General features: G+C 37.3%; 1 protein-coding gene across 1 annotated transcript; it reads right to left on the bottom strand.

Annotated features, from left to right (window-relative positions):
• On the bottom strand, positions 1-27,737 carry LOC131076031 (uncharacterized). Its single transcript, XM_058013057.2, has 9 exons — positions 27,039-27,737; positions 6,117-6,305; positions 4,610-4,702; positions 4,332-4,514; positions 4,092-4,194; positions 3,790-3,975; positions 1,282-3,410; positions 591-1,198; positions 1-416 (listed from the first exon to the last, which is right to left on the bottom strand). The coding sequence occupies exons 1-9, from the start codon at positions 27,270-27,272 to the stop codon at positions 266-268; spliced, it is 3,876 nt and encodes a 1,291-aa protein (XP_057869040.2). The 5' UTR covers positions 27,273-27,737; the 3' UTR covers positions 1-265.
• Between the last annotated feature and the right edge of the window lie 15 nt (positions 27,738-27,752).

Here is a 27,752-nt window from a genome sequence, read left to right as displayed (position 1 = left end):
TTGAGCAAAAAGGCAGGGCTGAAACTTTGCCCATAAAATGTGGTTAAACTTCTCTACCTTTACCAAGAAAACATCAAAAAACGGATCTGGCTATATCCTCCCATGCCCCATTAAAACAGGCTTGCAATGTTACAATTCCCAACATCTTGGCTGCAAATGAAAATCTCACTGGTAAAATATCAATGCAATATACAGACACTTTCACTGCACCTGGCTAATTTACAAGACGAAAGACCTGTAGCTTTCAACAGTATCACATAATAAATCAGGAAGTTGTCATAGATGTTTGCCAATGTGAACCTTTATTATTTGAATTACCATTGCTTCCTGCATTGCCAGAACTTGTCCCGTGTTGCCTCTGAAAAGGAAGAGGGGGAAAATCATCTTCCTTCAAAAGAGAGCTCGATGATGCTTCCCTGAGAGTTCAAAACAATATATTCTTTGGTACAAAACTTAAGGGTATGAAAATATAATCATAAACAATAGCAACCAGGAATAGAACCCCAATGACTACCAAAGACAATATACAATCTTCAGAACTCCTTAAAAAGAACAAGCAGAAGTAAAACACTATTTTATTGGAATCATACCTTCCATTGTTTGAAAGTGCACCTGGTTTCAGTGTTATTCTCTCAATTGATGTGTTGGCAACTTCTGAACCTGAACCAAGCAACTGCCCATTCAGCTGGTCTGAATCCATATGCCTACTCTCATCTGATTTCACTACAGGAGAAACCGCACCCAACGGTACGGGTCCCAATGAACCAAACTCAACTTGTTCTGAAGAAAAACCTGAACCAGTAGAATGGGACCGCATCAGGTAAACTGAAGGATTGGAATGTCTAGCTTTTGGGGAGATAGAAACCTTTGCATGGCCAGTCATTTTTGATGATGGATACACATCATGAGAAACTGATTCTAACATTGGATTCAAAACTGTGTTACTAGCTGCCTGGTACGAACTCTTGCATAAGTTGGATACATCACCCTCCTTATCACCATATCTCACACCTACTGAATTGACATCAGAGCTCTTATTTCCAATCTGCCTGTGTAAAGGTTGGTCGAAGGTTGTTTTGTTTCGTCCATTACTACGGAATCTGTTCATTTGACTACTTACACGAGGAGGATAATCCTGAGCAGGTGCTCCTTGATACCTTCCTCTGTTTGAAGGCCTCTCTTTGTAAGGACTAATACTCTGTGAATATAAAGCATCAAAGTTAGCTTGCATCACCCAACCTAAAAAATTTAAATTGAACATGAAAAGAAATTTAAGTATACCGTGTTAGGAAAGTATGTTCCTGTCCCACTTCTTGGCTTTGGCAAATCCTCCACAGGGAAATTTCCTGGCAAAATTACTGCATTTGACCCTCTATAACCAGAAGCATTAAAAAAAGGAGAAACAGGGCCAACTCTGTAGCCACCATGGATATAGGGAAACATATTTGCATTTGGAGGGAAGGGCCTCACAAAACTATCTGGAATGTATTTCTCTTTCATATATGGAGGCATCATAGGTTGTTGTAGAACAGGGCTTTGCATTCCTGACTCTAGACACCACTTGCCAAAATTTAAGTTATTTAAGTGACTATCAAAATCAGCAGTGAGGTCAGGCTTTTGACACCTTAAAGCATCAACTGCTATCCTTTGCATTCGAGAGCTGGGTAGATGACCTTTGCCACCTTGCCAATCCTTCAAGCTTTCTTGAGGTTTGTTAAACAAATATCCTGACTCTAAACTAGGCTGAGTTCCATCCAATGAAAATGGAACACTGGGAGATTTGAAAGTGGTGTTATCGGATAATCTGGATATCTCAGAGAGGTTTGAGCTGAGAGAACATTGTGAAAGCTTTCCTGATATGGATGGAGACTCCTCTAAACTAGTCTTTTGGTAATCTGCTTGCATGGGATGACTGTAAACAGTGTAGGCTGGCCCATTGCATCCAAAAGAAGGTAAAGGTGAGGCACTAGCTTGTGTAGTCATATTGCTATTACAACTGTCACTATCCATAGAACGTTGAAGCAAATGCTCTGGACATTGACATACTTCATCTTTCTTCTCTGGGTATAAAACATGACAACCGGTATGACCGTCTCTATCAATCATAGTAAGAGGATTCCCAACATTAACACAATCAAGGTTATCTTGATCAACCTTGCTGTTACCAATAAAACTTTCTTCACTACACATTGCTTGTTTGGAACTCTCAGTAACCGTAGAACTAAGATCGGGTTTAAGCACGAGCAAAGGGATTTCTCCCTCTTGTATATTACCATTTTCCAAAGGCCCGTTGTCAAGAGAATTGCCACCAATCCCGGGTTCAAGAAGTGTATAGTCATGAACAACCTCACCCAGATGCAATGATGATTCCTGCAAAAAAGCATTGGGATTCTGCAACTGAACATTCATAGGTTCTGGATGACCTACAGGCACAGATGGATAAGAAACAGACACCGAAGCAACAGGAGCAGACAGAAATAATTCTGGCTGGGTGGACTGAACAAGAGATTTTGGATTTTGTACATGAGATGAGAAAAAGTCTCTTTGTGAAGTATTTGGCATCATGTATCTAGGGTTTGCCACCGTGCATCCTTGTTGAATAGATGCAGTGTCGATTGATAGTTTTTCTATGCAACTAGCAGATTGGTGATCATAGTGCTCACAAGGGCAGTCCATGCAAGAGTTTAAAGTGCCTCCATGGTTTGCCCCGTTCCTTGCATCTTTAGAGCTCAACTGTCCTTGACAATGAGATGCAAATAATTTTGAATCTTCTGAGAAAGAAACTGTTACAGCTTTGCTTTTCATATTCTCTGAAGCCTTGCAATAACAGCAATGTCTTGAAATTCCATTCTCCGGTAAAATACATGGTGATTTGCTTCTAAAACAATCTGAATGGTTATTGACAAGATCTTTCACATCCCCTGACATCCAGCTTCCACTGACCAGATTTTCTGTACTAGCTAATTCATTATTAATCCTAGGCGAACAATTGGAGAGTGTACTACAAAGACAAGACGATTGCACGCCTTGTCCAGTTTCATTTCCCACAAATTGCCTTGAAGCATAGACCACATCAGGAACAAAACCTGCAATTTCAGATGATTCAGTAGAATGCCCATCTCTTTCACCAGTCTTGATTCGCTGAGTAAGCACATTATTGTCAAGTTCCTTGTGCTCAACGTCTGACTTCAAGGATTGCAGAAAACTTGTGTTCTCACCAACCGGTCTGCTTTGTGGACTATATACAGTTGAATCTGGGACATCCGGACGCTGTCCTTTGCCATGCCTCAGCAAAGTATTTTGGAAAAACTTGTCCAGTTCTTCAGCAATCTTTTCCTCGGAAGCAAGTAGTACTTTACCAAGCATACGAGCACCATATCCAAATGCACTACGTATACGGAAGAAATTTCCTATGGAAACACATACACTTACATCAAATCCTAACTCAAACAATACCCGTGCAGATTAAAGAAACAATTGCAAGAAATAAACTATATTAACAACAGGTAAACAAAACAGTTGAAATGAAGAAAATGTCCACAAACAAACCAGTTCAAGGGACACCCTTTTTATTGTCAACAAAATCTTTCCAAAGATAACAATGTTTCTCAAAACAAGCCAGCTCAGAACATAGCTTGTTTGTATATAGACAAAGTAGTTAACAAGGGCAAATTCATGTAGTGTGCCCTTACTTTTTATTTTGTAAAAAATCATGTTTCCTAGCTAATATGGAAACCAAAAAGCTCATTAGAAATAAACAAAAAAGCTCCCAAAAAATACACTGTATACCTTTGCTCACACTTCGGCCTAGATTATTATTTTCCCGCAGCGGATCAATAATATTAAGGGACTTTGGGGTCAACGATCGATTTTGATTATCATGGCTCTTGGGAAGAACAGAGTACAAATCACTGCATGACTTAAGGAATTCCTCATTCAGCAACAGCTCAGCTCCATCCGTTTCAGGTGGCTCAGCTATAAAAATGATAAACAAAATTGACATTAAGCTGGTTGCTAAAAGAACATAAATAAAGCACTAAAAGAAAAAGGAATCTGAGTAACATAAATTTTTATTCAAGCAAATTTCCTACCAACAATAACAGGAAGAGCCGAGATGGATACAGGCCCCTGTAAGCTGACACAATAATTTTCCCAATCGAATTTGCTAAAATAATCCAAAAACCTGTACAAAACCTGCATGCTGATTGCTACTTCAGTACATAAAGTAGTACTCCTTTACACTAACAAATTTTAGAATGTTTGTCAACTATTAGGACTTTATTTTTCTGTTCCTTGGATTACATATATTTGTCAATTAAGCATGCACCAACCTCCAATGGACCATGTAGTGATGCATGGAAACGATTGAAAATATACAAGACCAAAGTCTCTAAAGCATATGTAGATATAAGAGCATGGTGTGCCCCTAAGAGACGGCTTTCATAATAACACCATGCTTTCACTAGTATAATACTGCGTTTGAATAAATGGTCTTTTCCAATAAGTCGATCAACCTGAAAAAGCAGCTCAGTTTTGTCAACTTCTATTACATTGCAAGTAATTTAAGAGGTAGGTAGATGCATAAAAAATGATTAGATGTATAATTTACCTTCTCAAGGAAGCAAAGGGTAGACAACCCACCAAGCTGATTGAAGGAGATATCTACAACAATGTTCTCAACAAGGCACTTGACAAGTTTAACCTGTTACCATAAAGTAAATCCATAGTTTATACCCATTGCTAGCATTATGATGGAAGCAGTAAAATATGAATGAAACTAGGCAGATGGATATCACTTGATTAAACAATAGAGAATAAAGAGAGCTGCAATTGCAATTTACACCTGAAAATTTTGGTGGAGCTGAATCAATGTCTGAAGCTCCTAATGGAAGAACAAAATTAAGCGAAAGCACTGACTTCCTTAAGCAGGCAACCCATAAGTTAAGGTTAAGGTTATGGTCATCATGGGGCCTTTACTCTCAGATCATGAATGCAAGCATCCTTGCTGGTTCAGTTCCCACTTCTGGCACTTTCTAAAGTGCCATCAATATCAACGTGTTGGGTTAGTCAACAACATAAGGTGCAGACTGGAAATATGGAGGATGCAGACAAGATGATTGCAAGGGACAATGGAAATCCAACAACCAAGAGTTACCTCTGCCTTTCTACGGGCATGGAATGAACTCAAGTCCTATGGGGAGCATCTGTCATCTATCTCAGATTTTATACAGCTGGATTTTCTACTGTTTACTTTCATAATTATCAGAAAATTTCTTTGAAATGACATTCATTGTGTGTTATCTTGTATAGCAGCACTACACTAGATGGCAACTACAATCTCCATTTGATTTTCTCACCTATGATCAGCCTATCGCTATTTATGTACTCAACTTTTTATATTTACATATAGAAATAAAGAACAGAATGAGAAGGTTTTTACAAGAGATACACAGTTACCAAGCACCAGTGACAGAATCAGAAGGATGGTCTTCAGTCCAACAGAGAAATAAATAATGTTGCTGTAATTTAAATTCTCTCAAATATTTAGGCATTCATATTAATAAATTTTGTAGCACTTAAAAATTTTAATTTTCAATTCTGAAATTGCTACAAGCAAATTTTATAATGTTATACAAAGGAGTTGGCTTGAATCATTCAGGATATTAGGAATAAGTTCGATGGACATTTTTAAGTATTAAGATGCATGTACTCCATACTTGGTCAAATAATATTTTGCTAACTCTGTTCTCACAGAATTGTTTATACATACAAATTATTGGTGAGTAATTATACAGAACATGGGCCACAGACAGCTCTGGGAAAAGTGTAAAAAGAAATGTCTTTTTGCCATGCATTTCTCTGCAAAAATGAGTAATTTGGAACAATAAAATATGCCGGGCTGTTGATGAAACCTCAACCCACTTAAACTGAAATTTATAAAGGAAGAAAGTTTGACGTAACAGAGGCCAAAGTGTATTCACGTGAATCTGATTTCTCCAATAATTGCCAAAAGAATTACTATTTTATATAAATATATCGTTTGTAAATTTATTGAGAATAAACAACTGTCACAACATAGTGGAAAAGAATAAAGTTTTCAAGCTTTAGAAACTGACCTCAGCCTTGATATAATGAACTTCTCTCACCCTAAATTCAGCAGCCTTACTAGTCTCTTCCCCTTCAAGGACAGCACGCACATCATTTGCCCATTTATCTTCAATATTTAAAATACTGCTGAATGTGGTCAAGTCAACATCTCCATCAGGAAGATAGGTTTTCAGTGGCACCGAACCAAATGGGAAGACCTGCAGTAGCTCCCAAAATAAAATGATATAAAAACTCTACAATGTCTACACCTAGAATGACCTAGAGTTCTATAAACATAGAAAATCCTTAATCTAAAACTTCCCCTCATGCAATACTACAATAAAGAATAAAAAGAAACACGGCAAAATACAAGTCATATAAGCATGAACTTTAGCACATTATCCATTTATAATCTAAAAGACTGCCACAATCAAAATACTTATTAAAATATGCAACCACAATTTTGGAGGGGGATTTCCATTTTTTTTTAAAACACTCCAAGGAATAGATTTTACAGGAAAAATCACCATCTACTGAAAATACCAAAAAGAAAAACAATAACTAAAAAAGAGATGCTACTTCTTCAAATATTAGATTTTTAAATGGTGATCATCATGGTTTACATCACCCATTCCTACCAGGTAACAATTTTAAGTTGTATTATTTCACCAACATAAGAAATTAAAACAAAGAAAAGTGGCACAAATGAAGGCATGTAGTTCCCTTGCTATTTACTGCCTACATTGCTTTGTGATGGTTGTTATCTAAGAAAGAAAACACGGAGCATAAGCTACAAAGCCGATTCAACTGCACACATCCAAAGGGATTTACTGCAGCTATCATGCCCCCGCTAAAACAAATCAATTTACTGGCCGACTCCTTGAGGAAATGCCCCACATAGGAAATCAAAATAAAATAAAATAAATAAATTTGCATTTAATAGGTTGACCCTAGTGTCTCTTGGAAGAAGAGACAACACCCTTGGTGCTGGCCAACCTGCCTAGTGTTAGACACAATGTGCCACTGAGAAGGGGGGGATGAATCAATGGTTTACAAACTTTTCCCTTTAACTATCTGTTGTGACGTTTTCACACATCGCCCCATTGCAAATGGGGACCCTTGCTTTTTTGCTTTTAGGGTTTGTTTTCTAGGTCTTTTAGGGTTTTGTTAGTTAGCCTTTGCATTTTGAGTGTTGTCGGGGAGATCAATAGGATAGCAAGTCCGGCTTGAGTGATGTCCTGATCCTGAAATTTGGCTAAGTCTGGAATGTCCTGATCCTGAATTTTGGCTAAGTCTAGAATGTCCTGATCCTGAAATTTGGCTAAGTCTGGAATGTCCTGATCCTGAATTTTGGCTAAGTCTGGAATGTCCTGATCCTGAAATTTGACTAAGTCTGGAAACTGAAAAACCTCCAAAAACTAGATTTTGCTATATAACTCCTGGAGGTCTGAAACCACTCTCAAACATCCTAAAAGTATATATGGAATATAACTTAAAGTATAAGTATTCCATAAAAATTATCCTGATAGAGAGTTTGAAAAGTCAAATTTCGCTCCTGTCCTTCACTGAGGATCCAGAGCGAATTTTGCTCCTGTCCCTCTCCAAGGGTCCAAGGCGAATCGCTCATGTCCCTCACCAAGGGTCCAGAGCGAAAAAGCTTAGTGGAGTCATTCCTGACCTTGTTTGGACAAATTGAGACATCAAAGGCATGAAGGAGGACGTAATCAAACCATTGAAGATAGTTTTGAAAGTTAACAAGGCATAAATGAGCTCATAAAGGCCAGGGCGCTCCTGTCCCTCTCCAAGGGACCAAAGCGATTTTCCCTCAAGACAAGTTTTTGGCAAAAGGAAGGCAAGTTTCGCGTTTGAGGTGGGTGAAGGAAGACGCAATCGATCCGTTGAAGATAATTTTCGAAGCTAGCAAAACACAAGTGAGCTTATAAATGCAAAATCGCTCCTGTCCCTCTCCCAGGGACCAGGGCGAAAAGCACATTAGCTAACCTTCCTCTCCAAAATCGGGCGAAGCCAAGTCAAGACGCAAGGTCAAAATGATGTTTAAAAGGTTTCACAAAGGAATGAAGTAACAAAGGCCATCAAGTTGATGAAAAATGGCTAGGGTGCTCCTGTCCCTCACCAAGGGACCAAAGCGAAATCTTCAAATATGCCTAATAGTCTAACATTTTGGAATGCTACTTTCATTGCCAAGACTCGAGATGGAACAAGGAATGATGTTTTACGCCTTGAAGGAGATTAGATGTCGATGTGGTTAGAGGATTGTGCAATAAACTAAAAATCGCTCCTGTCCTTCACTGGAGGACCAGGGCGATTTCTATAAAATCAATCATTTCCTTCTGAAACCATGTCTAGGCAAGGGTTGTGCAAAGTGAGAAATGCCTTTCGAAGATGATGAACAAGGAATTGCCCCCAAAGATCAACAATTTTAGGATTAAAACCAAAAATTGATCCTGTCCCTCACCAAGGGACCAGGGCGAAAATGGTTCTAAGGAGCATTCATTCCAAAGATTGAATTGATCAAACTCAAAGTTACAAATGAAAATCCCATTTTGGGCGTCCAGGATGAAGTGTTGAACGTGAAAAACAAGAAATTGTAAGGCTAAGATGAAAAGGCACTCCTGTCCCTCTCCAAGGCACCAGAGCGATCTTGTTGATGTCCATTATCTTGCCATGCCTAGGCGCCAATATCATCTATGACAAATTAAATGCCAATTTCGATGAAACCTTGAGATATTTTAAAAAATTAAATTGACATTTAATAAGTGCGCCTAACATTTAATAATTAAGTTTGAGCCTAAAAATCGAATTTTTTAATTATAAAGGCATTTAAAATTAATTATTATTATTTTAAAATAAAATGGGAGCGCTTGGGGTATTATTTAATGTTATTTTTCAAATCGGCCTCTCCTTTTATTTAATTCTTATTTATCTTTTGGCCTATTTTTCAAGTCGGCCTATGGGAAATGAAAGGATGAGCGCCCATATAAGAGAGGTGTGTTGAGCGATTTTAATCCATCATTCATTCATTCACACAAGTGCGATTTGGAGAAGAACAACAAGGTGCGAAATCTAGCTTGTGTGGAGCGAATTTCTACCAAGTGTGGAGACTAAGGAAGGCGAAATTCATCTTGAAGGCTATTGGAGAGGCGTATTTCTTGTTAGATTGGAGGATAAATTCCAGATGTTTTGAAGGTATTTGAAGGCAAATTTCCAGATTTTTGAAGAGGAAGGTGGAGTTCTTTTCCAAGCTAAAGGAGGTGCATTTTATCCAAGGGAGAGCTTTGATCTACACTTTGCCTAGCCAAAATTCATCTATTTTTACATCATTTCTTAGAGTTAATTCTCAAGAGGAGGTATGGCAAAATCATCTTGACACCCTTATTCAAGGTTTGATTTTTTAGACATTTTTTGGAAAAATCTAAGTATTACATGGTTAATTAGGAAATGATTACTCAAGATTTATCATGAAGTTTCCTAAATTAAAATCTTGAATCTTCCTTTTAAAGTTTAATTTATAGATTTCAAGATATATTATTAATTGTGAAATGTTGTGTAGGTATCAAGATGGCGACTCCCAAGCTCGAAAGATCTACAAGTCGGAAGACTCTCCTAAAGGAAAATCAAGCCAAATCAAGGACGGTCTCCTCCAAGAAGATCAAGCAAGGACAAGGGCGACCTCCTCCAGTATAGCATCGACAAGGACGGCCTTCTTCGGACTAACGTCATCAAGGGCGGCTTCTTCTAATCCAGCATTCCAAGGCGAGGTACATCATCATCCTACAAATCAAGGACAAAAGGAGTTAGAACAAGAGTTAATTAAAGATAGCTTCTCAACGACATCAAATTGAATATCTACCAAGCTACAAGTGTCAGACGAGGTGGCATCCTAGTCATCACTCCTCCAGTCGGATTGGTCCACCTCAACAATGTCCAGGTTCAATGTACCTAATTCATAGAAGGTGGCACAAACTCCGATGTACCTACCCCGGCTATCCATTGATCGATTTTTCCAGAGAGGACATGTGTCCAAGCAATACAATTTTATCATTGGTCAAGCATTAAATGTTATGTAACGGTTGTAACAAACCCTAATTAGGGTTTTCATTGTAAAATCTTGGCCATTGATCTCGAATGGATCTAAGCCATCGAATTGTATTGAGGGCACTATATAAGCCCTGGCATTTCATTTGTAAAGGCTAATTAGAAATAGTTAGAATAGTTGGAAGCAATTAGAAGACAGATAGAGAATAGTTAGAAGGTGATTAGAATAGCAATTAGAGTAGAGTAGAGAGAGAAGGCAAAGATTGTTGCCAAGATGTTGTTGTAAGAGACTTGTAACTTCATTAAAGAAATGGTGAAATTTATGGGTCGATTCGACAATTTGCATGGTCTCTATACTTCTCATATTTGATTTCATGTTATTAGATGAGTGGAAGAAATATGCTTGATTGATGGTGGAATTTGTATATCCATACTACTAGCAGTTTGTTGATTGCAGACTTGCCTTGTGTAGTCAACTGGAATCATTCAGCTTAAGCTTAACTTCAATTGTCGCTTCTTCATTGATATGCATCAACCTGATGGTGTCTATGCCTGCAGTGATGATTTGAACATCATAAAGCTTTCCTTCGAAGATCGCACTAACCTTGTGGAGATGGTCCTGGGATGTCAAAACAAGACTTAGTTAGAATTTCATCAAAGATCAATCATTGCTCCTACATTCCTTAGTATTAGGATTAGATTCTTTCCTCGTCCTCATCTTTTTTCCTTTTTTCAAGTCAAAGCTAGTAAGATCCTGTGTTCCAGCAATATTCAAAGCAGATCAGAAGTTCAGTCATCAAATGTAAGTCCCCTTGTGATTCCAGCAAATCACATCATACCACAGAGAGCTTATCCACGCGTAGAGACCCTACATACAAGAACCTTGAAGTCATCCTGATTGATCCTTTTCCGCGATATCTTCAGCAATCAGAGGCTTTATTCAAGAGAGGATAAGGTACCCTTGGCTATTTTATTCGGTGTTTGATTGTGTACAAAATACACGTCAACACTATCCTATGTGTGTATACGGGTTATCAGATCTAACAGAAAACAGACTTACCGGTTAGATGGGAGACTGTCACAAATGCAATCACACATGAAAGGGACATCACATAACACCAGCATATACGAGGAAAACCCAAGATGGGAAAAACCTCAATGATAAATGTTGTTGGAGTCTACTACTCCAATCTAGCCTCACAATGAAACTTTGATTACAATGTTTAGGGCACCAACCCAAGGAGCACCATCCCCTGCACCGAGCTTCAACTCAATGATCTTCAATGAGTATATTCAATTACAAAAGTAATAGTCTTGTTACAAATGAATTTTGCAAATCCCTTCACCGGATCCTCTATCAAATACACTACTGGTTCTCTGTTCACCTTCTTACTACAACAACCTTATCTCCTGCTGCAACTTACTCTCTGCTGCACCCTTCACCTATTCAATCTCTTCTTCTTCTTTGTCGGTTCAACTCTCTGTCGGTTCTCTCTCCTCTCTGTCACACTGCTGCTATTCACCACCAGTATTGATAACTTAGTCAGATGTCTATCATCTGATCCTTGCTGATTCTCAGCTTGCCCTCTTTGCCATCATCTATGATTCTTCTCTGCCGGTTTGGTCACTACCAATTTACTCCTCTATCAGACTCAATGGCTGACTATCGATTGCCTCACTATTGCCCGTTGAACTCTTCAACCCTGTTCTTTCTCACACTCAGTCTCTTCTTCTTCTTCAGCAGCAACACCCTCTCATTCAGCAGCAACCTTCATCGATTTTGGCTTGCATATTTATAAACTGGTTTTCCCACCAAAAACCAATTCAAACTTCAGTCAGTTAGGGTTTCTTCATCGACCTTGAGGCAAACCAAATCCAATCAGATCTCCTTCCAGAGATCGACCTCCTGCAATGGATCAATCAACTCCACCAATTGTGCAACTTCCAATACACGTTTGCTAAGTTTAGCAAACACGACTTCTTCTTCGATTTGCACTTGTCAAATACCTATGAAGCGATCATGCAAATAGCTTCACCTACCCTGATCAGCACTTGGACACTCGGCCTCGATCATGAAGTCATCCAATCAGATCTTTGTCCTTTGATCAGTCTCAACTCGCACTCTTCTGCTCCTCGACCCGTGAAACACGCTATTGACATAAATGTCGACCTGTCACCATCTACCTTGCCGACAACACATTCACCGACATGTGCATGCATGTCACTTCAACTCCACGTGGCCACTATGTCAGCATCCACCTTTGCTAGGATATATGTGTCGATCTGGGTAGGATCACCGACCAACTCCATTACCAGGTTCATCTACCGGCTTACAAACCCTGCCAGTTATACCCTAACTGGTTTGTCATCATCCTTGCACCTTTCTTCTCTTCCAGTGGAACACCTTCACCGGTTATCATTCTTTTCAAAACACTTCATGCACTTTGACAGCTTTAACAATGGACATACTTATCGGTTACCACCTGATGACACCATGTCATCAACCTTCAACAAACTCCATCTTCAATCCGGCAATGTCCTTTGTTTGTAGTTGTTCCAACTTTGCCTTCTTCATCATCAGCCAGGACATCATCTCAACCGGTTTGTCAAGGTGACAAACCCATCACTTCTTTACTCTTCCTTTTCTGTCTCGATAGCACAACATGCCAACCCTTTCTAATCCGGTGCACATTTTTTATTTCATGCCCCTGAAGCATCCTTTTGTTTCACCAGTAGATGCGGTGTAAGCCTTCAATCACCTGCCTTCTACTCTTCTCTCTTATCTTGAAGGACTATGATGCATTCCATGCATAATAGGAGATAAGCTCCACTTACCAGTGGGAGTGGATCCTTGTCATCTGCATCCGACATTGCATCAATATGGCTTCTCTGTTTGAGCAGCATATCTTCAAACAAGCACATGTGATCCGGTTGGGGCACAATCACTGTCAGTCATCTCTTCAAATGGTGACTGCATCTTTATCCGGTGGGAGTCATGTTGTTTGACATCCACACAGCATACCGGTGACCTGTACATCCTTCTCTTTTGGTGTTGATGTGATTCTTGATAACATTCCCCCTCTTCATCACAATCAACCGACCAGCATCTTGCTCTCTTATAGATGTCATCATTACCGGTTGTTATATCATACCAATCTCCTGTCCATGTCTTCAACACAAGTCAACCACTAATTTGCGTACCAGTGACTCCAATGGCCATTGTACTGAATGACATTCTCTCCCTTGTCGATGACCTGCAATACAAGGTGACATCAAAGACATCACATCCGGTATGCATCAAAGACAGTGCTGCACATACATCTCTTTAACCGGTAGCCATCCTATAACGGTTGACATCAATGACAACACAATGCCAACAGCTAGGTGGAGCGCCACATTTGGAAAGGATAAAATTAAATTAAGTCTGTTGCAAGGCCGACCCTCTTAAGAGAAGTCACCTCCTTTGGGCGAAAGGGTGTTTTAGGCTATATAAACAAGTTGAGTGTAATCAAGTGATATATATCCCCATGGATGGCAGAAGCAGAGCAGATCAGAAAAATAGCAGAAACTCTCATATGCAGCAGACCTGATCTGGGCAGTAACATATTAATTTCTTCTAATATGCAGAGATAGTTACTTAATGTAAATATATTTCTATATCAGTTGTATGCAGATGTGAATGTATATATCTATATCAGTTGTATGCAGATATTAATGTATGAATCATTATGTGCTGATATAACATATATATCTATGCACTTAATAAATATTATGAGCATGATTCTCTATTTGCAATAATCAATCATGATAGGGTGAGAAAGGGAATGCAAGAAGGGGAAACAGCTATGGGTCCCTCACTAGGCACACCACCTCATCTGGATGGCAAAAACGCCACATGAGGACAAGGGGTCCTTGGGGTATCCACTCTTGGCCTAGTGGTAGAGGGTCATTTTGGGCACCCTATTGCAATTTGCCCTACGACCCCTATATTGATCAATTTCCCTTAGTGAGTAATTTGTCATTACCAACATGAGACCTCAGCCTATGCACCCTTACAAAAGTTACAGTGAAGTGACTACTAATTTTTTGTCTGTGCTCTGCCAAAATGCAACACACGATACTAACTCATGCTGAGTTGTACAAGCACTCCAAGAACAATGTGGCAAGTATGTAATGACTACTGATGCCCAACCCCAACCTACACAACAAAACACACAACTCTACCAAAGTCAAGAATTAGTTCAATATAGGCACAAAGGTGGTGGTCAAACTCACAAACTCTCATGCTATAACTACAAGTGTAAAATTTTAATATTCTATGAATATTGCAAGGAAGAACACAAAACTAATGAGTGCATCACACTACAGGTGCAGGTGGAGATTATAGGAAGACTACACAAACAATCTGTAGGGGTCACATTATCACACCTCCAAAGAGACATTTTCAAGTGTTAATAACATGAATTGGCAAGATATGCACAACCTCTAACCCAATACAACCACCACCCCACCAAAAGACAAGGTTCAAGCCGACGAAACCTAATGAGCACCACCAATTCTATCAAGATGCTCAGCAAATGATTCACGCAACCTAACACAAGGTCAGTAAAGAACAAGTAAATGAGCACAAGAAGTTGGATGTGAGCTATACTATTCTAAAGTTGTTTTGTAATAGAGTTTGTTTTAATGTTTAACAATTTGTTTAATAACTAGTATTTTGAACTTGGAGGATCGTGACCTCAATGCACACAAATGTTGTCAAAGTGCAGAAAGTTGTGCACCATTGAACCTAGTTATGACATGAAACTTCTTTTGCCTCTTGAATCAGATGGGTTCATGTTGCACAATGTATTAGTAAACACAAGTATGGAGGTTAATGTCATTGCAAAAAATGCATAGGAAGCCATGGGTCAATTCATGTTGTGCCCATCACCACATGTTTTATACATAGCAAATAACACTAAAGAAAGACCTTTAAGCTTGCTCAAAAATGTTGAGATCGACATTAAGGATGTCCAATTTTAAATAAACTTTGAATTCATTGAGATGGCAAACAAAAAGAGGAATCTTAAACTACAAGGAAAACCTTTCATTTTCAATTGAAGGTCAATATGTGATTCCAACTATGCACACTAAGTTTCCAAAACAAAGATTGTGTGAATTACTCCCTTATCAAGGATAGGGTGCCCCATATATTGAGATAGTGCACATTGAGGAGAAAGACCTCGACAACATTTACTAGATAAAAACAACCATAATTGACTCCATCCAACCAAATTTTGAAGGCATCCCCTAATAGGATAGCTCATCCAAGGACATGGATGTTCAGTTGGAATGATAGCTTTCGATTGATTATGATCTTAAAAGGAAATCATTCGCCGGTGTTCAGCATCCCACACAATGCACACCTACTCCTATGGTAGATCCCAAGCCGCTGGCCCACGCTATCAAGTCTATGTGGATCCCCATGAAGAAACTTGCTATTGTCAACCCCAATAAGCCTCTAACATATGTGCACCAACTCTATTGGATCACCACAATTGTGTTACATTGGTAAGCCCTCTACCAAGTTCCACACTAGGACATGTGAGGCAATTTGGAGCCCTCTTGCCACTATCTCATGCAACTTGGAGTTCACAAACTTGCAAATAATTTGAGTCGCTTTGAGTTTCTTTTGGTATGAACAAATAGAATTGTGCCCAAAGGTACATTCATAGGAGCAAGAAGGCCAATTCTTTGCACACTTGATGTTGAATGGGCACTAGAAAATATCAAAGGTGCTATTTCGCAATCAACCAATATGTGTCTACAATTCACACGTAAATTGATGACCAAGCCCACCTCTTTTAGGCAGCGCACCCTTGGGCACCTCAATGTCTTTTGCAACGACACAAAAAGAGCAAATGACAAAAAAAGATGCACTATGGAATTTCTAAGTAGCTATTATGGAGGGAGACCATGGTGATTAATAAGGGAGATGCTAAAAAAGAAATTTTTACTACCTTTAGCTCTCAAAGCGCTTCAACTAAACATTGAAATTGAATAAGTTTTGAATATTACCACACTTGGCAACTATGGAGGAGAAGAAGCTCTAGCTTAGGTGATCAATATGTTGCACAAATATGTAGACCTCTTCCCGAGGGATATCATGAAGTGGACCTACATTCATCCCTAAGAAAGATGCGAATCAAACACAAACCAAGGGCAAAGCCTACAAATAAGCAACGATATTGGCTAAACCCCAATCTACACACCAAAGTCAAGGAACAAATGGTTAAATCCAATGCAATGTTTGCAGTTGATGAAACCAAGTGGGTATGTCCCATGGTCATTTACTTGAAGGATGGGTGCATCCATAGATGTATCAATTTTTACATCTTGGATGAGGCTTGCATCACTTATCCCTTCTCGACATCCTTCACAAAAGATATATTGGACAGAATTGCTAATAGGGAGATCTATACTATAGGTTTTCTATATACAATCGAGTGCAAATAGAAGAAGAAGAAAACAAGGCAAAGAAACAAAATGGGGCAGATTTGCCTACAATCTATTGTCGTTCAATCTAAAGAATGTGCTTGCCATTTTCTCAAGAATTCTAATACGTGAATTCAAAGATTTCATTCATGAATTTTTCTCAAGAATTCTAATACATGAATTCAAAGATTTCATTCATGAATTTTTCTTAAGAATTCTAATACGTGAATTCAAAGATTTCATTCATGAATTATTGTGCAATGTAACCATCAAGTAAACATAGTGTAAAACCTAAAAGAATGCATATTTTTGCAATCTACTAGGGGCATATATTTTGCAAAGGGGGTATGCTTATTGACCCAACAAAGGTTGCAATTATTCTTTCGCTTGTAGTTCCAAATTATGTGCATGCAATGTGCACCATCCTTAGACACGAGATATTATCACAAATTTATTAAGAACTATTTGACATTTCAATACCCTTAAAAGCTTTGCCCAAGAAGTATGAATCGTTTGCTTCAACAAATGTGCATCAAGTTTTTGAAACCTTGAAGGAAAGCCAGCCACGACACCAATTTTGCAATTCTTGATTATAACTCCCCATTCCACATTCATGCTAATGCATCAAGAACTACAATTGGAATTGCTCATACAAAACCTAATGAGGGGAACCTAGAGCATCCCACATATTTTGCAAGTTGGAAGATAATTTTTGCAAAGCAAAATTATAAGACAACAAAGCACGAGATTTAGGCAATGGTGTACACCATCCAAAAGTTCAAATAGTACATCTTGACTGCACCATTTGTGTTTTTCACAGCCTACCAAGCATTATCAATGGCAAAGTTTGCAAATGGTTGATCCTATTCCAAGAGTTTCACTTCACTATTGTTGTGCACCCTTGCAAGCACAATTTACGCCATGTCATCTATATAGTTGGCAAATCTAGCACTATACCACTTGAAGATGGGATTTTGATACACAATTTTCCAAATCAAGGTCTTTCCTGATGGCATGAAGGCGATTGCCATATTTAACTGCCCCTCTCAACTTATTAGCAAGTAGTTGCATAAAATGGGCTTAGCTACGAAGCTGCGCCAATGTGTTGGCACACAAACACACACCTATTCTAAGAGAATATAATGAAGTACAAAATACAGTTGTTTCCAGAAGCCATCTGACTCATACTTATGAACTGTGAAAATATCATGTTTACCAAGCCTATGATAGTTATGCTTTAATGAAAAGGCAGTCAGAGTTAAGTCATGAAACCCTTGTGACTTAGAACCTATACTCAGAAAAAATGTCAGCATCTGAGCCTGTTTAGTGTTATTATCCACCTTGTCATATTTCCTTGTTTGATCATTAGAGACATTATTTACCATATACCCATTTACTATTTAGCCCTTTGCCCCATCCCTGACAGGCAGGATTGTGTGGAAATTAAGCTCATTGACTAGCTATCTTCAGCATTCAATCGGCATTCAAGGTAGAGATAAATTTTCACAGAAGGGTACTTTACAATGTTTACATTCTTTCAAAATCATTATTTTTGGTAGCAAAGGCTGGACCATAAGATTAAAATTTCCCCTTGAACAAGCCTGATGCCCCATTAAAGATCAACAATGTGAAGTTTCAATCAACCTTTAATGAGAGCTGCATGAGGCATGACTTAAATCCCCCTATTTTTTTGTTTTACTGTTGAATGTATAGACTCTTAGATTTAATATAAAAAAAGAAGAATTTTACTATTGATTTATATGTGTTGTTGCATGTCATCAAATTTATATGTATTGTTGCATGTCATCAAATTTTGTGTAACTTCTTGATCTTCACAAGTATAAAATCCACATGAGACAAAATCTCAGAATACAACTTTCAATTTGAATAATAGTAAAGATGACGTGTGTGTATTTAAAGGAATATTATTACAAAACTCAAAATGCACATCACATGTATCAGATTGGGATGTGTTAAAAATGTTAAAACCTTTGAGAAGTCAAAGATGATCAAACAACCAATTCTGCAATACTATATTATCAAACTAATATTAACCAAAGATGCTAAAAGTCATAAACTTAAATGCAAGCAACATGATTAAGAGGAATCATAACTTAAAAGATAGCAAGTTATCCATTTTCAAAGATTTGTCCCATTGACTGAGGAGTTCTGTTTGACTTTGCTATGATAAGAACCAACCATTGGCCTTCCTTACCCATGCCAAGTCCATATCATTGTCGGTCATTCACCTTGTCCAAAGATGCTAAAAGTCATAAACTTAAATGCAAGTGACATGATTACAGTGCATTAGAGGAAACATAGCTTAAAAGACAGCAAATTATCCATATTTTCAAAGATGTGTCCTGTTGACCATGCAGTTCTGTTTGCCACGATAGGAACCAACCATTTTCCTTACCCATGCCAAATCCATACCATTGTTAATCCTTCCCCTTGTCCACCTTGTAAAGCATTCCAGTGCTCAGTAGGGGTTCAATGACACTTAAATTGAAGTTCTTGCTGCTTGATTAACTTTTTGTAGGTAGCATGTTCCTGGAATTGTTGAGCATCCACTGAGTAGTTTCACCTCATCTTTTCATTGTTCAGAATCCTCTTATTGCTTCAGACCAGTTGAGGACACTTTGACAGTGGTGCCTGAGAATAGGAATTCCTTTCTCTTGTTTGTTGAGGCAGCTGATTGTTGCCTTTTGATTATCCTCTATTCCTTAAATATTGTTGATCAACAAGCTGAAAATTTCCTGATGGTTATTTTTCTCCATGTTTTTAACATCCATGACTTTGATAAGGCCTTGAAAAGAATCACTAATCTTGGCTAGAGCAAAATGGATTACAGTTTCATTGATTTGGGGTTGTTTCTAGAACTATCCTCCTTATTAGGATTTTTAGAGCCACTATTGTGTGTTAAGGTGAGAATTTCTTGTGGAGGTATCTGATCATGCAGCATAAGGTAGTGGTTGCCAGCTCTTAAAGGTGTATGATGGCAAATAGTTGCTTCAACAGATGGAAAGGTGAAAAGAAAAGAGCAGACCCTTAGGGGGCAAGGAGATCAGTGTTGCATAGTTTCCCAGTAATGAAATCCAGAAGCAGAGTTCACTTTCAAAGGATGGACACATACTAATTCAACATTGAAGTCAATGAGTATAATCATATGATTATAAGTGGTCGTATAACTTTTAGGCTTTGAGCTTGCTGTTCATTGAAGCCAGAGATAGTACCTGAGAAATCTCATCTACCTTGAAGATGGGCACCTTGTCATTCTCTTCTTCAAGGATTGCAGTAACATGTCAATGATCCTTGTAATTTTGCTTTCTGCTCTCCTCTACATGCATTTCCTGTGTCTTTAGCAGTAGCACTATTCCTCATTCTGTTATAAGCTTGCAGTGATATGTTGCAAACTTCTAGGCATTTGCAGTAACTATATGGAATGGAGCCATTCATAGTTTTTGCAAGAAGTGTTGAACTTCGTCTGATCTTCATCATGGCAGGAATTTTGGTTCCCCAAGGGAAGCCATCAATTCTAAAATACCTCTTACGGAGGTATGATTACCTAGGACCTATTGACGGATCACATTGATGTCCGTTACAATCCTTTTATAAATGCCAATCAATGATGGTATCACTTGCTGAAAATCTGATGTACTGATTACTGGATGAGGCGTTTTACATCCTATTTGAACTGTATACATAAGCAGAGTGCCCTCTTTTCGCTCTGCTGGGATCCAAGTCACCATTATGGGTTGAGTGAGATGGTCACTGTGGGGTTGAATCGTGGTTGGGGGCAGTGCCATTCCAGAATGAGGAGTTGCCCCTGACAGGAGTTGTGTTGCCATATCCAAGAAATGCAATCTATGCTGATTGCAGCCTACTTAACATCCAAAACCTTCACTTCAAGCTGCGCCTTTTAATCCCTTAAAAATTGACAGAAAATTCATGAGGAATTGTATAAAGTGAATAAAAGCCATGTGTTTGGTGCAGCCCAGACATCAACTTTCTTTTTTAGTGTACGAGGCCAGCTTAGGGTTAATTAACTGTGAGGCCCTTAAGGGCCTTAACCATTGTGGAGGGTGTTTTTGCTGTTAGAAATTCTGTGTCGAGAATTGCTTGGGTTGACTTTGCATATATTCTCACTTCTCCTGTCTTTGTCTTTTGCAATTTACTTTGCCAAATCATTGATGTCACCAGTGGTCAAAATATGAATTCAACATGGAAGGAAGCTGGAATGCTGCTCACTGATTTGGACAAGATGACAATGTTTTTGTGACAAGGAGAAATGCTTGTTGATTTGGATAAAAAAGACAATGGTTTTTGTTGTTATTACTAATAGCAATTTTGAGATGTCTAACATCCCTGAATCAAGATCCAATGCCCCAATATGCATTCCTACTCCTTTAGCAACATCCACAATGAATGCAATTTTTTGGATCGAACATAGCATACATCTTTGGAACATTGTTGCCTGTAAATTGCACTCAGTTCTCGTTGAGGGGAGCTGAGAGGTGTCAGATTTTCCAAATAAAGCTAAACTAAAACATACATGTTGGAGAATGAGGAAATTCCTTCAAGATCTGGAATTTTAAGATAAGCGATAAAATGAAACCAAAACCAACTCAGACATAGAATATATCTCTTACTATTTAGGGCTGTTCTGTTGTTCAAATTCAACACAGTCAGTAATTACATTTAAAGGGCCAATTCTCTTCAGGTATAGCCCATTTCGGTTGACATGAGTTCTTGTGATCCTGTAAGAATCCAAGTATTACTTAAGATTTGATCCCTAGTCATGTATCTTAGGAATGTAATAGTTTGGCAAAACATTATTTCCACTGTCAATCAATAACACAATAGAAATCAAACATACACTAGTGTATTTGACCTTTCTTGACACCATTGCTTACAAGTTCAATGGTCAAAGCAATGGAAAAATGTTCCCAACAAACTGACAACAACTTTCAAATTATCAAAAATGCAGCCAAGGCTATTCATCCATTTATTTTATTGTGTATTTGCTTGCAGAGTTGTTAACTCTGCTTACTATTGGCAGTACAGGCACTATATTTCGAAGCAACTAATATAATTTATTAGGTTTTGGTCAAAGTCCATGTTTCTTTAGTTCATAGATTAACATCTTATGTTCCAATTCATTAGCAGAAGTAAGATAGATGTTTAATATTATAGCCACAAATAGAATGCAAATGGAAGAAAATGCAGAAATGCAAAATTCTGCATTCCCTACATGGATTAATACATCTTGAGCTATCACAAACACCTTACTTACTGGATATTGCATTTTCTATAAACAATGTGTAATCTAATACAAAATTCATTTGGATCCAAAAAATAGTAAAATACTAAAAAGATGAAAGTGAAATTTTCAAAACAGAAGAAAAGAATACTGTATGTATGTCATAAAAGGTGCCAAAAATACAGAAAAGTGAGCATGCAGCCAAAGTCAGTGTGAACAATAATTGCTTATAAATTTATAATTAACTTAGGAGCTCTTCCAGATGTACGAAGCCTGCTTGAATAACCTTATTAATCTGCAGGACTTCTAGATTAGGAAAGAGAAGAATTCCACATTTCCTGGATTGACAGCTGAAATGATACCAACTTTAATTTAGGATCACCTGAAAAAACTATAACTGGGGTTGCAGAGTTCTGACAGAGAACATCTTCAAATATAGCCTAGGAACAGTTGCCAACAAGAAACTAGTTTTATAGGAGCTTATTTTAAGGATTTAATGCACGACTTTTAGGAATGTCTTTAATTGATGTGGATCTAGGAAAGGAATGTATATCTACAGTGGATTTTACTTTTTGGAAGCATTTGGTTAAAAAGCCAGTTTGCATATTTATGAAGCTGAGATGTGTGTAAGAGGGTGGGACAGGAGAAAGGAAGATCCGTATATTAAATGCAATGTGTGCCACCATTGTATCACTAAATCAAGAGAAAATTTGTAATATTCTATTTTATGGTAGTAACTTTCTTTGGTGTCTCTTGAGACTGCCACATATTGGTGTTCTCTGTTTGGCTTGTAGGTTTTTATTATTTGTGCAATTAAGAACCTGTGTCATTTAACTCACAAATACATACACAAATCTGGCATGATTCCATATTCCAGAAATTTTGCATCACCGGATTTTCACAGCTGAAATTTCTTCTCAAATCCAAACATAGAATTTGGTATCTCTAAGATTGAAAAGAATTTAAGAAAGTAGATGTGTGGTGGAAAAGTTACACCAAAATATGTATAGGGAGGGGAATACATAGACTTATTAGGGCAGCGAAGAATAAGTACTGACCCCAGAAATATGACCATGACATGATGAGTTGGTGATGGATTATTTTGAAATGTATGACAGCTTGAGCACTATAATGAAATCCTCAAAGGGAATTCAACAATGGTTAACTCAACTTAACAGATTCCAAAATGAATTAAAATTTCCTTATCTGAAACGGAAAGAAAGCTATAATCCGATGAAACTTGGAAGAAGCAATCCAAAGGGCATTAAATGTAGAAACAGAATTGCAAGACATTTAAGGTGGTGAAAATGGATAAGACAAAAGGAAAAACAAAGCCAACATAGCAGTCTTGAAGAAGAGATAATTCTCAGAACCAAAACATGAACATAGTAGAAGGTAAGTATATAGCTGATTATATGGAGGGAACATAGCAATAAATTGTTGCCAACATAGGGATGATGATCACAAATCATGGAAATCTCCAGTGGAAACTAAGGGCTAATAATAGGCAATACGAAGAGCAAACCAACACTCTGCAAGTTGATTAAAAAGACTACAGAAATGAAAAAATGAATAGGCCTGAAAATGAGGAAGTGAGAAAGAGGTGTAGAAGAAACTTGGGCATGACTTGTTGGAAGAATTTCCTGAAAAGATTATGCCATTTGGTTAAGATTGAAACAAACAATTTGACATTGTTAAAATCAGAGGGTTTAATGTAGGACCATGTTGGAAACTGAAATTAATAGCTGTTTCCAAAAATAAATTAGGCAAACAGTTGATTTGGGAACTCATAGTTAAGACTTGCAAATAGCTTGTTTGACACATGAAGAATTCATGTTGATCTAAGAATAGGATTTCCATTCACAAAGCGTATTTTTCTTTTTAAATATATGTTATGAAGCTAAGATCGTATATGTACAGAAGACAGGAGAATGATCTCAGTCAACATATGTTTCTTAATGAACTATTTTTATTGAAAACTATTGTCTCCGTGCAATTGATTCAGATAATGTGTTTTAAATTCCATGATTGATTGTGCTCCTCGTATTCGTGTTTGTTGTATGATTGATTGTGCACCCTGAATTCATGTTTGTTGTATGTTTGGGAACCCATAGTTAAGACTTGCAAATAGCTTGTTTGAAACATGAAGAATTCATGTTGATCTAAGAATAGGAGTTCCATTCACACAGCGTATTTTTCTTTTTAAATATAGGTTATGAAGCTAAGATTGTATACATACAGAAGACAGGAAAATGATCTCAGACAACATATGTTTCTTAATAAACTATTTTTATTAAGAATTAATGTCTCTGTGCAATTGATTCAGATAATGTGTTTTAAATTCCATGATTGACTGTGCTCCTTGAATTCGTGTTTGTTGTATGATTGATTGTGCTCCCTGAATTCATGTGTGTTGCATGTTTAGGAACCCATAATTAAGACTTGCAAATAGCTTGTTTGAAACATGAAGAAATCATGTTGATCTAAGAATAAGAGTTCCATTCACAAAGGGTATTTTTCTTTTTCAATAAAAATTTTAAATATATGTTATGAAGCTAAGATTGTATACGTACAGAAGACAGGAAAATGATCTCAGACAACATATGTTTCTTAGTGAACTATTTTTATTGAGAATTATTATCTCTCTGCAATTGATTCAGATAATGTGTTTTAAATTCCATGATTGATTGTGCTCCTTGAATTCGTGTTTGTTGTATGATTGATTGTGCTCCCTGAATTCATGTTTGTTGTATGTTTGGGAACCCATAGTTAAGACGTGCAAATAGCTTGTTTGAAACATGAAGAATTAATGATGATCTAAGAATAGGAGTTCCATTCACAAAGCGTATTTTTCTTTTTAAATATTTTTTTTTGATAAATGTCATGAAGCTAAGATTGCATACATACAGAAGATAGGAGAATGATCTCAGACAACATATGTTTCTTAATGAACTACTTTTATTGAGAATTATTGTCTCTGTGCAATTGATTCAGATAATGTGTTTTAAATTCCATGATTGATTGTGCTTCTTGAACTCATGTTTGTTGTATGTTTGTGCAATAAACACTGTTGTCATAGACAAAACCCATGGTCACATAACATCCAATTTTTAGTACTTCATATTCCATAATTTTCAGGTAAGTCATATGAACCCTAAGACACTGTTAAGAAGTTGGTTGAGTTTTAACTTCTTTTGATAAAGCAGGGCTCCTCACTAGACTCTAACTTTCAAACAGACTCGGAAATAACTTGCGTCTATTATTCAACACAACAAACATGTTTAACACTGAAGTTCGGAGCCTCAACAATGGCATTTGCTATTTCTTTAACAGAACAAATATACCACAAACACCAGAGCTCTGAAGTTCAACACTGATCTTGAGTCTTGTCATTATTTTAAACTTTGATTGTGTTTATATTATTTATATCTAAACATAAAATAAAAATGGACTCAAACTCATAGCTTCACTCATATGCCTGAATAGGCTTAAGAAACAACATAAATGCTAAACACCATAGCAACATCTAAGACATATTTTCATGATCCAATGGTCTTTGTTCTAGTGATAGGAGGGACTTTGTTGAAACAAGGTTCAAACCTGAGTGCTCATATAGTTTTGAATCCTAATTAAATTCATTTCTTCCATATCGGCATTTTGTACCCACGTACCCATACCCAATTCAGCAACTTAGGTTAAAGAGTATGTTATCAGTTTTCCCCGTCCAGCTAATGGTGAAGCACTGAGATAAAGCACATATTAAATTCGGATAGGCTTGCAAAAATAACTAGCATCTATAATTCAACACAACAAACATGTATAACACCAAAGTTCTCAACCTCAACGTTGGCATTTGCTATTTAACAGAACAAACATACCACAAACACCAAGCCTCTGAGGTCCAACACTGATCTTAATTCTTGTCATTATCTTGAACTCAGATTCAGTTTGTTTTGTTTATATCTACAATAAACATCAAAAAGCTTGAAAATTTTCTTAAATTTATTTTTAACTCCAACACCATATCTTCACTAATATATATGCTATGGTCAATATTGTGCCCCACATTAGTATATAAGCTTGAATAACAACACAAATGCTAAACATCATAACTAGAATAAGTCTTAAGACATATGCTTTAATGATCCCCTAGGTTTTGTTCTGGTGGTAAGAACAGAAAGATTCTTTACTACGGAAAAGGCCGAGGAAGTTAAGTGCCTTCCATGTCGATATGACTTGTGGATGTGCCTCGGGTTGGTTTTCAATCAATACTTAATACAAAGGTTGTATGTCATTTCCATGTCAATACAAGTTGTGGATGTGCCTCAGGGGTTGGTTTTCAATCAATACTCAATACAAAGGTTGTATTTCATAGTATTGGGCTTCTCAACTTTGAAAAATTAAATGCTTCATTAAAACAAAGAATGTAAATAAATTAATGGATGTCTATTTCTATAAATTTAATCTTCAACTCCAATGCTTTGATGATAATTCAGACAAAAGAAATTAACTGATCAATTTTTAGCTTACACCCACAGTTGAATGGTCTTAACATTAAATGCAATGCTTCGGTGGTAGTAAATGATAACAATTCATCTAAATCTATTTCTACAAACAGGTTAATCTTAAAAGCCAATGCTTTGGTGTCGGTTAAAAGAAAACAAAATAAATGAAAGAATTTACTCTCAGCAGTTAATCTCAATGACAGCTCAGACAAAAATTAATTATTAATAAAATTTGATCCTACACCCAGTCCTACATAAATTTTAAGCCTAAACCCAATGCTCTGATGACATTTCAGACGGAATGAAATAAACAACAAAATTCAATCCTAAACTCATCTCTATAATTCAGGCAGAAGACGATAAATTAAAAAAATTAAACCTAACCCCATGTCCATAGACAGTTCAAGCTTAAAACTTCACAATTTAGAACCCTATGCTTGTTTCCATAAGCCTAAAACCCAAATACATATCAAATTCAATCCTAAACACATTTCTACATACAGGTTAGGCCTAAAACCCAATAAAATGAATAACAAATTTAACCATACACATTTTTACGAAAAGCTATAACTTTACATCAATGACTATAACCAAATTTGGCACCAAAAACTTTAATTTTTATATGTTAAAAACTAAAAACAAAAATCACTAACCTTGCAACCAATACGCCCCTGAATAAGGCGTTGAACATAGTCAATAACTTCGTTCCTCCTTTGCTCAGATTTTAGAGTCGGATGTACGCACAAAATGATCTCAGAAGCCCTTTCTTCCAGTAAGGCCCACAATTTTCCGTCAATTGACGAAGGATTAGGGTTAGCTGAAGATGAACTTTCCTTTTCTTCTGTCAAGTTGCCATTTGGCTGAGGCCAAGCTTGGAGATCGCCCATGCAAACAACTGCTATTTTATCGCCTGATAAAATAGAATCCCTATCTATGCAATCAAACACTCCAATCGCCCCTACATAATAATCTAATGTCCCTCAAATTTAGCGGCATCAAGGGTTCACCGCACAGTGGGGCCGATCTCCGCCAAATTCAGAGAGAAAACCAGAAACAAATAAAATACTGTAGAACAGGTTCCTAAAGCCACCAAAATTTCACAGTAAAAACTGCTACCGATCAAAATGACGGGAAAATTGTACGGGGAATAACGGAGAAAAGCTCGAGTAATATTTACGCCAAAATGCCTTCTTTTTCACGGATTTTAACAGTATTTATTTGACTGATTTACTCTGCGCGGACGTTGTTTCCCCATACAACGGAAAGGTAAGTTACGCTGTGAAAATCTTGAACTGTTTCATCTTTCCGTTTCGACACTATTAATGCTTTCAACTCTTTTAGTTTGAGCTGGCCCCACCTTTTGCCTG

This window comes from Cryptomeria japonica, chromosome 3, assembly GCF_030272615.1.
Source record: "Cryptomeria japonica chromosome 3, Sugi_1.0, whole genome shotgun sequence".
Lineage (NCBI taxonomy): Eukaryota > Viridiplantae > Streptophyta > Pinopsida > Cupressales > Cupressaceae > Cryptomeria > Cryptomeria japonica.
The sequence above is the reverse complement of the archived record's forward strand: the minus strand, read 5'-3'. Positions and strand labels throughout refer to the sequence as shown.

Coding starts and splice junctions, on each gene's coding strand:
- LOC131076031 (XM_058013057.2), bottom strand. CDS start 27,272: ATGGGCGATCTCCAAGCTTGGCCTCAGCCAAATGGCAACTTGACAGAA. Junction 3,411..3,789: donor AGGCCGAAGTGTGAGCAAAG/GTATACAGTGTA, acceptor GTGTTTCCATAG/GAAATTTCTTCCGTATACGT. Junction 1,199..1,281: donor GAACATACTTTCCTAACACG/GTATACTTAAAT, acceptor TTATATTCACAG/AGTATTAGTCCTTACAAAGA.